The following is a 13,591-nucleotide window of genomic DNA, read 5'->3' as shown; positions in this document are numbered from 1 at the left end:
TAGTGAAAAGACTGTTCCTGACATCAGTGGACCTATCAGGTTTGCCCCGTTAAGTCCTCTGTTCTTGGAAACTGCTCAAGCATGGTGTCCTTGTAGTTATCAACATTTTTTATAACAATCCTCACTGAAACCAAAACACAGTGCTTTCTAGCTACTAAAAAGAAAATTAACCCTATTCTACCAAAAAAACAGGACACAAGGTAAAGGGGGGAAAAAATAACTCACATGGAAGAGACATTTGCAAAGCTTTTATCATTTGAACAGAGAGCAAAACAGGATATCAGGAAAGCAACTTCAAACCTATCTGCAAGGACAACATTGCACTTGGAATACCACTAACATTTCAGGGCTTGCTCCAAGATGTTCTCATCCACCACCTTGTGAGGGAGAGTCACCTTCAGTGTGGCATTCTCTTTCATTGCTCGGCAGATCGTCTCATAAGCATAGTCATTACCCGACCAGCAGCGTCTGGCGACCTGTCAGACCAGAAAATCAATGGGTGTAAAAATCGTACATTTCTCTTGCCACATCCATCTTACACAACATTTGTGCAAACACTGGCACCTAATTTCATTAAAATAAATCTTTCAACCTTCTGCCAGCTTCTAGCTCCCTTACAGATTTTCAAAGTAATTTTTTTTTAATACCTACTTTACTTTTATCAGTATTTGGATAGACTCGGTATATTTTCATGCAGAAACATATTCTTGGGCAGGCAGCACTGGCAGAGCCAGGTGCCTTATAAACTCCACTGAAAATAATTGTGCACTCTGTAAAACCAGCACTTGATTTAGATAACAGTATGATTTAAGCAATTTATGTTTTTGTAGTGGGATAGATATTTCAAAAAGGAAAATGTCATTCAATGCATTTTCAAGCTGTGAGGTCAAGGAGCCAAATTCTCTGCCAGCATATAAGGATGAAAATCCATGGACAGGGAACTGGTAAACTCCTCTTCCAACAGCAAAGCTCTGTGTTTCAATCTGTGTATAAGCAAGATTCCCCAGATAAAAAAGTCAAAGATTTGGCAGAAAGGAAATAAGTCCTTCCCTGTATGCAATGCCTTACAAATCTCTCTATTATGAATTGCAAATCAGTGTCTGAAATATTCAGATTTAAAATTGTTCAAGAAAAAAAATACTTAGGTTCCCATTTAGCAAAATATTTAAGCATATGATTAATCTAAGGCTAATAAAAGTTCCCAGGATCATAGCAGTAACACCGAGAAGTGACCTTTCAAGTCAACAACTCAGTTTCCCTGCCACTCACCTATGATTATTCCTGGCAGCATATCTTCAAGAGTACACTCCAGTGTCTTTCCAGTCTTGTATATAATATGGGTGGCATTCTCAGATTGTCCTTTTTCAGCATGTGTATGGAGGAGTGGAACTTTTGTTTGCAATAAATCAGAGCAGCAAAAGATGTATTGGGTCTTTAATAGGCTGTCTCTGATACACAGTGCTTGTTAAGGGTTTGTCTTCATTACTCTAATTTACAAATTAATATAATTGTCCTCCTCCTTTTTCCTTAACAGTTTACTAAGGTGTTATTTCAGATCTGGGACAGGAAATATGTGTAAATTGTTCCTCCTCCTCTTCTACCCCCAGTCATGCCAGGTCTTATGGGGGGAATAAAAAATGTTTAGGTTTAAGGCAAGAAGGAATTCTGCAGTTCTCTTGAGGAATAAAACAGAACAGATCATGTCAGCATTGACAAGGAGCTCCCTCAATACATCAGGTCCTTGTGAAGTTACGTGACTGAAACATAACAGCTTTGTCCTTTAATTGGACTGTGCATCACTATGTTCTCTTGATTTGGTTCCCTACAAGTGTTGAATCAAAACCTCTCTGCCACTTCATAGATGAGATACTAGTCTTAAACCCAAACAGGATCTATCTGGGCACTAATGGAATACAAAAACTCTAATGATAGCAAGGGCTGGACAAGTTGGTTCTTAAATGACAAGCTTTTCAAGATACCTAGATCTAAAAGTTAGCAATAAACAAGACTAAAGCTCAGAGTTGTCAATTGTATTATGTAGGCAAACAACAATGCCAACATGTTCAACAAAATTATCCTAAGCATGCTTCCATTTCTACTTAAAAAAATTAAAAAACCAGACACACTAAGATACATGTAAACTATTGGTCTCTGATATATTGTAAAGCCAGAGAGGGTGGTCCCGACACATTACCAAAGAATTATTCAGCCCCTTTTATTGACTTAAAGTCCTTTGAAGTTGGAGAAAACAAACAAACAACCTGCTGACTCTAGAGAAATCATGCTCATAACCACCCATGTTATAAGCAGAAAATAGAATTAGTCACTCAGCCCATTAGGACTATTCCTGGGATACAAAAAGCCAGATTTTCAAAGCTCCTGCCTGAGTGCTCATACTCCCGTTCAGTTGAAATGAAAAGAAGCACTGGAACAAACATAGTCCCAGAGGAAGGAAGATATTAAAGTGGACATATATAATGAGTTTTGCTTACTCCATTGGAAACATCCCAGCTGAGCATCATCTTAGCCCGTTCTTCAGCCTCTTTGGACCCATCCAAAACCAGGCCAAATCCCCCATTGATCACTTCACCCCTAAAAAGATACAAATGTAAGAGAATTAAATCAAAATGATTCAAACCAATCCCACAGAATTCACAGGAGTGAATTTGTTCAGTTGCACTGGAAGAAGGATGAGAACATGAAACGGTGCTCAGTAAAAGGCACAATCAGTGACCTTTTATACTTTAATAAATAAATAAATAAATAAAATTAGCAGGGCAAAGGTCTAGTTTCCTGGCCTGCAGCAAACCCATTCCACCTTTCCTGTAACGCCCAGCTAGCAGTCAGTATCTGCTCCAAGAGAAGAAGTGCCAAAAATGAAGCTTGTGCTGCATCTCCTGAGGACTTGCACACTGTCCTGGCTCTAGAAACAAGTCAAGAAAGGTTAGCACTTCTGATGGGCTGGAGAGTTACCTGTCTCAGGGTATTTTTAAAGGTTAAGCTGTTTATGTTTGCTACACTCAAGTCTGCCATATAGATAGGATCGTGGGGAAGACTGTGTACTTATTGAAGCAGACAGATGGATCTATTTATATGCTCTTGGGACAAATGAGAGAGCATAAGTATTTTATTAAAAAAGCGTTAGCCACCACAATGCACATCTGCCTTGATCATTTCAAAAACAGTCATTCATTTTGTATGAGATACATAGATGTTTAAAGGCATCAAGTGCCAACTTTTCAGGAAGCAGACTTATTGGCAGAGGAACAACAGAAATATCTTAAAACTAACAGATTATATGGAGGAGAAATACCAGTCTGGTTTTAAAAGGACAGGGAAAACATACAGAGAAAACGTCTCGTCTGACTTGCTGAATCTGGCCTGCTCAAGTTCCTGTTTCTTTGCATATGGTGAATAGTTGTGAATGCAGTTGGATAATTATCTGTTGCTGGAAATCTATGGGTGTTCTGGCATTATAACACAGCCTCAGCAGTACCTGAGGGACGGGGCATATCGTACACCACCACATACTGTGAGAGATTGCTAATGGAGATCCCCAGAGGCAGGATTGTGTCCTCTCTGTTTTATTGTTAATATAACAAATAAGTTTACAAAATTTCCATAGAATAACATCAGACATATCCATGAATCAGACAGGAGTTAGGTGTCTTCCAGTCCAGGAAGGAATCGTTTCTTACTGTATATTTTCCAGCAGTAACTTGAGCTTCTCAGGAAATGGGGAAACGAGGCTACGTTGGAGCCTCACAGACCTGAGATCTACTTCCTGAAACTAGAACTCACATTTTCTCATTTTCAATATGATGTTGATACTTACGTGATGTTAATTCCCTCTCACTAGTTATATACACTACCTGTATGCTATATAGGACCCTATCACATAGCTGAGCAAGGAACTTAGAGATCGAGATGTCACCATCATTCTGTGAACTGCCTCAATTCACCATTATTAGATATATCATTATTACAAATAAATTTTCTCTTGAAAGGCACAGTTTTCTTGAAACTGCCAGTTCTCACACAGAATGTCAGTGAATGAATCAGTTTCTTATTTTTAGCAGGAAAATTTGAAACAGCCAAGTTTTCAATTGAGATGTTTGAATATTATAAACTCTGTCTCTTCAAAACAAAATCTTTATTTTTGATTGATACTGTCAACACTTTTGAGCCTGGAATTTAATTCCCAGGATCTTTTTACTGTGTGAAATCTTTTATTAGTTCTGCTCTTAGTCTCATTTGGGGATGAAAACAAACACCTTAACATCTTCATTTTTTGCAAATTCTACTTTTTTAATAGCTCGTGTTGTTACTGTCTTCTCCAAAAGAGAGGACCAGACTGGATGACAACATTACAAATGTAATTATATCAAGACCAGGGCCAGTTACCTCACCATACTCTGCTGCTTCTTTGTACAGAGACCAAATTAGCACTATTCCTTACTGTCAAAGTACCAAGTTAGAGTACACTCACGAACACCAATGATTCCATTGCAATGTAATTCAGATCACAGTATGAGCACACCTCAAGACAGCCTATTGGCAATATCAGACAATAAGAAAACCAGACCTCTGGATCAGTGCTTTATAAAAACATTCTACACAGGAAGATGATGTTCTGTTGGTGGCAAAGATCCTCCTTGTGCAAAGCATCCCAAAGAGCATCCATTGAAGCTTAGGCATGAACAGCGAGTGTCTGATCTCACTTGCACTCTATAAATTTAGAGTTCCTCCATCGATTTCCATGGAGCTGCTCCAGTGTAAATAAGAATCACTCACCAGAATTGTTCTAGTATCTAAAAATCACTCATAAATTAAATGCCAATGTTTGTTAGGATGGATTTTCTACTAAAACCCCTTACTTTTAAAGGGGAGCTCTCTGCCTTCATTAGCACTGGGTCACATTTTCAGGTAATTAAAGAAACATGTGGCATTTTGACCTAAGCTACCTCCTATAATTTCCAGATGTCGTCTCCTAAGGTGATCAAAGAAAACAAGGCCTCTCTCACAATCAAGATGTCACACTGTCAACAATGCTGTTCAATTCTTAAATTGCTTCTGCCTTTTTGTTACTACAGGTTACTACGGCTCTGTGCTAACATACATTCTTCTGCAAATAAACAGGGAGCAAGAAATAAATAACATTAATTTGCTGTAATTATAGTCAAGACTATGTTAATCCTAAATCTCTCAAACAGCACACGTGATGCAGATTCCAACTAAATAAATATTAATCCTGCTTTTGCTGTTTGCCACACAAGGCTATAGCACAGAAAAATCAAAGCAGGTGAAGGGCACTTCTCTAGTCTTGTAGGGAAGACATTGCAGATCTGTCAGCAGTTCCAGGCAAGCCCAGCCTCTGTGGGAGGACTGGTAGCTGAACACAGTGCAAGTGCCATTTCTGAAATCCCTGAACAGAAACTTGCCAATGACAACTTAATTTCTCTCTAATAACATGCATATTTGTTTATAATTTTTATATATATATATATATATATATATAAAGCTTCCACATGCACTTTCACATTTCCAAATCAGCTGATGACAAGAAGATGTTATCAGGCAGGTGGAGATTTCTTTATGGCAAAGTCAGCTGAATGTTTAGCTCTCTAGAGAAAAAGAAAAGTGGGGCCCTAAAACCTAAGACATCTATTTCTTCCAGGCAAAGAAAGTAATTTGTTATGGTTGGGGGTTGATTTTGCTTCTTTTGCCACCTTTAAGTTGGTCCTCTCTTTCTCCTTAGAAGGCAAAGGGGTGCAGCACTTTAACCAGCCAGGGTGTTGCCATGATTAGTTAAGCTGAGCAGAACCACCTGTCCTGCTGTGGCTTTCAACAGCTCTCCAGACCAGGGCATCTAATGACACAACATTGCTACCGCATCTGAGTCTCAGCCTATTAAGGCTCATGCAGAGACAGGACTAATTTTCAAGCTGTGCATTCTTCATTGAAGCGCAGTAATTTAATCACAGAGGGTGATGACTGCTCCCAAGAACAAGGTGATACTGTTTCACAATGACAGCCACCTAAGCAGCCACAGGAAATGTCAAAAAGCATAACCAAACCCTGTTTTTCCATTGATATTTTGATTTCAGTGAACAGCCACAGGCTAGCTTTCTGAGGCATTACATAAATGACAGCACCTCTGCTCTGCCCTGGGGAAGAGCTTCTTTCTAATGATGTAACTCCACTTAAGAAACAACTGAAACAATAGAAATGAATTTGCAGTGCCAGTTTTCCAGAAGCAAGGGCAGTATCATCATTCAGCCAATCTCTCTTTGAATTGTTCAGAGGGATAGATATGTGCAGGATGGATTTGCCTTGCAGAGGCCAGAGAGACAGGGAACGTGATAATTTGTATCATTTGAGTTAAACATCATCATGCACACACATAAGCAATTATTTTAGCAATTCTAATAATTATAATTATCGATTAACATAAAAATATTCTAAATGTTTAGCACAACATGTAGTGAAAAGGTTATTTTCTTTGCCTGTATTTCATAAGCAGGTATTTTAAAAGGTTAAACTTGGCTAAGGCCATCCAGACAGATCTAGTCTGCTGCTCTCTCTGGAGTCTGAGGCTGAGAAGACCAGAGTAAGCAGGTATTCTGGTATGTATTTTCCATTCAGAATTATGGAAGTTGCAAATAAAATCCTGGCCACAGTAGTTGTTATCGCTGAAGTCAGTAAAGCCAGATTTTCATTCCATGTGTCTAAGCCCTCAGAAAGCTTTCTTACCTCACTGTTCAATTTTATTCTCACATACCTTCTATTCAGTAGTTACTTACACTGAAATCAAAGGAGTTAGAGTACAGGAGAAAGAATTCTCCATTTGACTTTAAGGGATATTTCTAGATCCAATTCATCCAGATGAGTAATAATTAAGTATCATTGTGTCTCTGAGGAGAACATCTGCTACAAGTTCTTTGGCTTGCTATTGCTGGCATATTCCAGAGCTGGACGGAACAGGGAAGTGGGAGGTTCACTATAGTGTTTAATAGAGGGTTGTGTCCCTTTTGACTGGTGACACCACTAAATACAGACATGACTGTAAATGGGAGAGGTTTTGCTGGACTATGCTGGAAAGAACAAACCAGAACTAAAGCTTGTGGCCAGGCCCTCCTTTCCTCTAAACCTCTGCCAACCCAGAGTAACCTTTTAGTGGCATATGAAAGTGATTAGTTTCCCTCTCCATACATGATATTTTTTTCATTCTGCTTCTCAATTTAGGCATTTCTCTTAGTTCTGCATCTTATATGAAGGAGGTGTTTAATCCAGTCCTTTTCTGTGGTCTTTTATTCTACCAGGCACAAGCAAGGGGAGAAAGATGGCTGGGGGGTTCGCTGGCACCTGGGCTGTTTTGTATCAATAGCCCCTCACTGCACTTTAGCACATGAGCATTTATATTGGGGTCCTAAAGTCACAGATTTAGATACAGTTTAAGGGGAAATCTAAACATAATCCATCCACTAACACTCTGTCTGTGTATGTGTGAAGACAACTTTGGAAGCAGGATCTGATCAAAAAGATCATGGCAGACTGTCCTTGTTTGGCAAATCAACTTCTCCAAACTGTGCTGTGGCCAATGTTCAAAACACTTTTTTCTAGATATACAGGCATTAATTACAAAAGCCTCATACAGCACCACACTTTACCTTCTACTACATCCTTTCAGCCCTTGTCTCCAAACCCATCCTACCCATCATGACATTGTACTACCCCAGCAATACACACAACTTTTCTGCAGCTTCCCTCCAGTCTCTCCTCCTCACATGCATAAACAGCAGTGGTAATGGGATTCAGAGTCCAGCTTTAGAAACAAATAAGTTCTTACCAGCCAACTCCACCACCATTGTGCAATGCAACCCAGGTCGCTCCTCTGAATGCATCTCCAACAAAATTTTGCACGGCCATATCTAGGAGGAGAAGAAAGGTGTTATGGCTCTGACATGCTGCTCTGACATTCATTTCTTCTGTTGTGCTGCTCACTCCTTCCACTAACACCTTGATCTTGGCTGTGTGAATTGGAAGCAGGGTTTACTCACAGCTTCACTCACAGATAACCAGTGAACATCTCTCTTGCCTGTTCCTCCCAAGAATGAGATTTTCCTGCCACTCTTACCCCCTACACTGGAGGAAGCAAATGCCAATTTCACACTGTGGTTTGTGAGAACTCAGGTGCTTTCTGCATTTGTGATCCAATTCAAGCAGTTGAACCTACCACTCCTCAGCTGAGAGGCACCTCATCAGAGTGGAGAGAAATAGAATCCTCTCCTTTGGGATGCCTCTATTGTGGAAGGACAGGCTGGAAACATCCATGAGAAAGGTTTCAAAATGGGGAGGACATCTGGAAAACTACACACCTTGCAGTTCTCAGAAGCCTGAAGTATTTGCAGATCAGACTGCAGAGCTAATTCATCCCTGTGCAGAAAGCCAGTTTAAAGCTAAGGAGTTGCATATTGGGAACAAATTTGGGATAAAAGTGATATTGGCTCTGATTCTCTGGACATGGGGGAATTTTCTCCTGAACACAAACTGGTGAAATCACACAGGAGGTTTCTTTTGTTTTTTTAAAAAAATGATGAAAAATAATTTAACAGACAAATGTAATTTTACTAATGTAAAAATGCATGATTTTCACTGAAATGTTCACTAGAATTTTTTATGTTCACTACAATTTGTGCTAAAGCATATACCTAGAGAGGTGGAAAGAGGTACACAGAGAGGATAACAGGGTAAAGTTTACTGAAAATGTTTTTCCAGATTTAATTCAGGACAGGTTTAATAGTTAATTTGCTGTGCTTTTAACAGAAAAAAAAAAAATAAAGAGACAAACAGCAATATGCCCACCAGCCACATTTGCAGACCCACAGTTGTTACGTGCCTGATGGAAAAATGGGTTTACTTAAGCACTAATCTATGTTAAATCCTGTCAAAAGCCCCATTATGGTACCTTATCTAGCATTATGGCACTTTAATAACCCAATTATCATAATTACAGTGCTGTCAAGGGGAAATGGGAGAGATCAAAATCCCCATATTCTAAAAATGTATGGATTTCTTCGTCAGTCACTAGCATGGTAAGAGTGGAGGTTGGAAAAGGAGCATGGCAACTGGACTAAGGATGCAATAATGTGCTGCTCCTTGGCTCAGTAAAGGTCACTAACTGTGCAAATGGCTGTGCTGAAATACACTTTGCAGAGCACCAATGACACGTGTTTGCCAAGGATCAGGCTGAGGTACTTACTGTAAAACAAAATGAGACAGGCAAACACTCTGCAAAATTCCTTTGTGCTAGAGAGGAGAATTTCACCTGAACCAGCTCAAATGTGGTGTTAAAATAACAAGAAAGGAGAGAGGAAGACCTAAGATGTTCTTTTATTACCGCTAGAAGCTTATCTGGTAAAACAGAGTTAGGCCTGGTTTCAAAGACCGGTGAAATCAGTGGTCAACAAGCTTTAGATAAGCCCTTGGAGAAGGCAAATAGTTCATGTAAATCACAAAATGCAAAGAAAAACACTTAGCATGATGAGCACTGGAGTTTTAGCAAGCCTTGTTTCTACTGCCCTCTTCTAAGGGCATTGCCTGAGGTTTGCTTATGTTGCTAAGCCCTTTGGTGGAGACATTACTTTGGATTGCTCTTCTCTGTACAGCTGCACCATTTTCCTCACAGCTTGTCAGAACCAAACATTATTTGAGGCATCTGTCAATCTGGCCTATTAGAACTAGCCAACATACTCAAAAAGTGTTGAAGTGGGATTGGTAGATAGAGCTAAAAGCCTCATTTCATCAGGAAATCCAGTTAAGATAGCAGGGAACTTATCTCCTTAAAATTGAGCCATAATTTGGTTCTATTATGAATTCCCATAATGGAAGTAATTCAATATTCTCAGCTACCCCTATCATAATTTCTCCTTCTACAGCAGCTTGCATCCTCCAGTCTCAAGCCACTTTGTGACTGTCAGTTCATGACACACAGAAACACTACTGGGCTAAAGCTATTATCATAATTTCTACTTTATGGATGGAAAATTGAGGAAGATTTAGGTTAAAAATAGCTTAGTGCTTCACTCATCTTTTTTCAGGTCTCCAATCTGATATTTCTTGGCTTTATTTTTCTAAAGCACCATTTCACAGCCTTAAAAGCAGAGTCTGGTTAGCTCAGGTCAGGTGTGCAGAATTAAAGGCTCCTATTGTATAGCAAACCTACATGATTTGCCCACAGTCACACTGTAAGTGAAGGCTAATCCACAACACCTGACTTCCTTTCTTATGCTTTTACTATCGAAGTATGTTCCCTTATGCCCAGAAGAGTTCCTTTCAGAAACTCCAGACTCTTTTCTTGAGTCCTCAGGCAATGAAATGAGCACAGCTGTGAACCTTTTTGCTTTAAGCAAAATACTATTCTAGACCTGATTTTGATCTTGTGGATCCCAAGGGAATACAGCTGTAATTCTGCTAAGATCACCTCCTTGAAACAGTGAGGTGCAAAATTTAAATCAAACATAAAATACAGTTCTCTGAGATAGACTGCTCTCCATTTACATTCAGGTAAATCTGATGCATCTTCATGGAATTTTCAGCTTTGTTCTGGATGTCTCCTATTTAACTAGCTCCACATTCATGTCTCTATCACTATTAAATCCCATAAAGCTTCTCAGGAAATCTGATTAATTGGCATTAAAGGGTTAAACAAAACCCTTTTAAAAGTGTTTCATAAAAAAAAATTAAATTTCTCTTTTAAAGCAATTTCCTTGGTTGCCCAGACAGACAAGCCTCAGCTGCTCTGCTGACCTGCACAAAAGGCTGATCCATCATAAATGTTTGACGTTTCTCTGTAAGGACTGTCGGTCCCACTCACATCATGGTGATCTCGGCTGAGGACTACTGGAGCCTGCAAAAAGCCAAGGACAAGAAAATGGAATCCTTCATGGACTGTCAAGGCTACTGAAGATCATCATTTGCTGAATTCACTACTGTCTTAAGTAATTTCAAACCTCAGCTTTGTACCCTCTCCTAAACCCCCTGCAACACTTTCTCTGCCGGCTATTACTTATTATAAAACAGTTGTTCACATACTGTTCATGAAAACCATCATCATTTCCTAACTAAGAACAAGAGCTTGTTTTTATGCCAATGGCATCCCCAAAGGAGGGCAGGGAGAAGAGGGGATGCAGCATGGTTATTTCATCTGAGATGAAAGACACTTTGGTATGCAAAAATCTTCATTCAAAAATAGTTCTTATTTGCTGTTGAATTTGAAAACAAGCAGTAAAGAATTTTACAGTTTTCATTCTTTTGAAAGACTTCAAGACTCTAAATAAGTTAACAACGAAAATTAGTGATTTCACACAGCTCAGACAAGTCCATTCTTGATCTGGAATTTACCTGACAGTATGAATCTAGATCAGCTTGCATGTCTTCATTATCATTTGCCATGCACAGGATTTATTTAAGAATAATTCACTCTTGACATGGTGTGGTCTGGAATTAGCTGGCTCTGTTTTATGCTGGCAGTGAATTAGAAAATCATTGAAAATAGACATGGGCACCCAGCTTGCAAGAGGGGGAACAGAGATTTGCAGAAATGAAAAAAGGACACAACAAAATCTGAAGGGCCTGGGAGTCTGACCTTGTCAGTCATGGCTCCAAGGGAGTGCCCTGTCTGGTCAGGTTTATTTTTTAAGATTAGCTTGCAGTGACGTTCACTTTGAATCCTGAGAAGGTCAACAGCATTTGAAATATTTTAACAAACATTTTCTGAGTAACAAAAACCAGACCTTTCCTTGCTGGAATCCATTCTAAGTTTTACTTTAGCTTGCGCCTTTAAAAAGAGTAATTGTAATTCAGCTATAAAAGAGACGGAGATGAATGAGTGAACCTGCCTTGGTCTGATGCTGCAGTACACACAGCAGGTAATGGGTATAATTACTGAGTGGGGCCTTCAGAATGTTGGGTCCCCCCGGGATATCACATTGTACATCTACCTACAATGCTTATGAAGAACTTAAAAAATCCCTATACAATCTTGCCCATAGTATGTACTTTTACCACCACCACATATGGTCAGTGAGATTTCACCTAGATGAGCAAGATATTATTCGTTAGGCACTAGAGTGGCAGCATCAAGCCTCATGATTTTTCACATATGCAATGCAAATTAAAATTGACTGCAGAGCTGGCTGTAGCCATAATACAGCTGAAAGTGAGGGACAGAAGGTAAGAAGCACTGGGCAGTGGCACTGACTCTTGTTACTTTTAATGCTTGGAGCACTGCTGAGTTACAGTCCCTACCTTGTGTTTTCAGCAAATCACAGCATGATATGTTATGCTTGTAGATGCCCAAGTGAAAATAAGGCAGATTCCCAACATGTGACAAAAAGTAGCATATTTCAGAGAATTTCTAAACCTGTCTGTCTTCTATTACATAGTGATAATTACTATTACATAATACTGGTGACAGGCAGAGAGGAGGACTGAGCTCTAATATATGCTAACACAATACTGGTCCCATGTAAACAGCAGGCACTTCTGCTCTCACTGGTTGAAGCTTTCTCCTTTCCCATCTGCCACCCCAGTCTCAGACACTAAACACAATTACCAGACCATATTCAAGATAAAAAAAGACAAACCTTAATCCTTCCTTCGGAAATCGCTCGATTAATAGCCACAGCTATAGACACACGACCCCTCTGATCAGAATACAAGATTCTAGCTTGAGACCCAACTACCTGGAAAATAAGAATACCAGACCGATAAGATTCTCTGTGCAACTGGCTTATCTTCAGGCCCCAGATAAATGGAGTCACAGGACTGACCCATTCTGTAGGAGAAAGTGCAGATTATTTCTTTGTCAACATCCAGCTTCCAGAAAAAAAGAAATTAAAATCCCTCTTTGAGCTGAGTTTTATCTCCACTCACACAATCAGTGAGATGTATTTCTGTATTCTGCTGCTACTGTCCAATAAATCCCACTTTTTAAATCAAACTGATTGTTAGGCTATAATCCCTCTATCAACAAATCCCTTATCAACAGCTGAGAAGCAGATGTTTGGAACTGGCAACAGTGAGCTGGAAGGGAAGAGAAATCTGGAAACAAAGAATGGCAAAGAACACCTGTCCTGCACAGTTATGCTCCTCTCCAGCTTTCATGCCACAGACCAATCTGGCTTCCAGATGAGGAGAGCGCATGTGAGCCCTATGGTGTTACCAATTATCTTCACAGGGAGACCCTGCCCTAAAAGAAAAACAAAGGATGCTTCACTGGCATCCTGCTTCCCACAGTGCAAAAGGATGGCAGCTCTTTGGCCTCATCACCTGTTTTGAAAGGGGTACTGGGAACCACAGGTGTGAAGAGGTTGGGCCAAAGCAATGCCAAGAGGGATATTTTGAACAGTGATCTGAAAGAAAGGGAGTTACAAATGAGGTGGAGGGTGAATCATTGACTTGTTGCACTCCAGATATTGCTGCATTATTTGAACATTTCCAGATGAGGAAGTGAAGAGAAAGAACTGCTTTATCTCATCCTAAAACCCTGCTGTGGAGAGATGTTTAAACTATCAACCCTGGGAGTTAC

General features: G+C 39.7%; 1 protein-coding gene across 1 annotated transcript in view; it reads right to left on the bottom strand.

The window, feature by feature from the left end:
- Positions 1 to 294: 294 nt before the first annotated feature.
- Positions 295 to 13,591, bottom strand: part of UROC1 (urocanate hydratase 1) — a 40,651-nt gene continuing 27,354 nt past the window's right edge. The window contains 5 exon segments of the mRNA XM_010177498.2: positions 295 to 476; positions 2,493 to 2,592; positions 7,850 to 7,931; positions 10,810 to 10,909; positions 12,648 to 12,746. Of these exon segments, the coding sequence (XP_010175800.2) occupies positions 336 to 476; positions 2,493 to 2,592; positions 7,850 to 7,931; positions 10,810 to 10,909; positions 12,648 to 12,746 (522 nt within the window). The 3' untranslated portion in view covers positions 295 to 335.

This window comes from Antrostomus carolinensis, unplaced genomic scaffold (genome assembly GCF_000700745.2).
Source record: "Antrostomus carolinensis isolate BGI_N321 unplaced genomic scaffold, ASM70074v2 scaffold29781, whole genome shotgun sequence".
Classification (NCBI taxonomy): Eukaryota; Metazoa; Chordata; class Aves; order Caprimulgiformes; family Caprimulgidae; genus Antrostomus; species Antrostomus carolinensis.
This window is presented reverse-complemented; position numbering and strand designations above follow the sequence as displayed.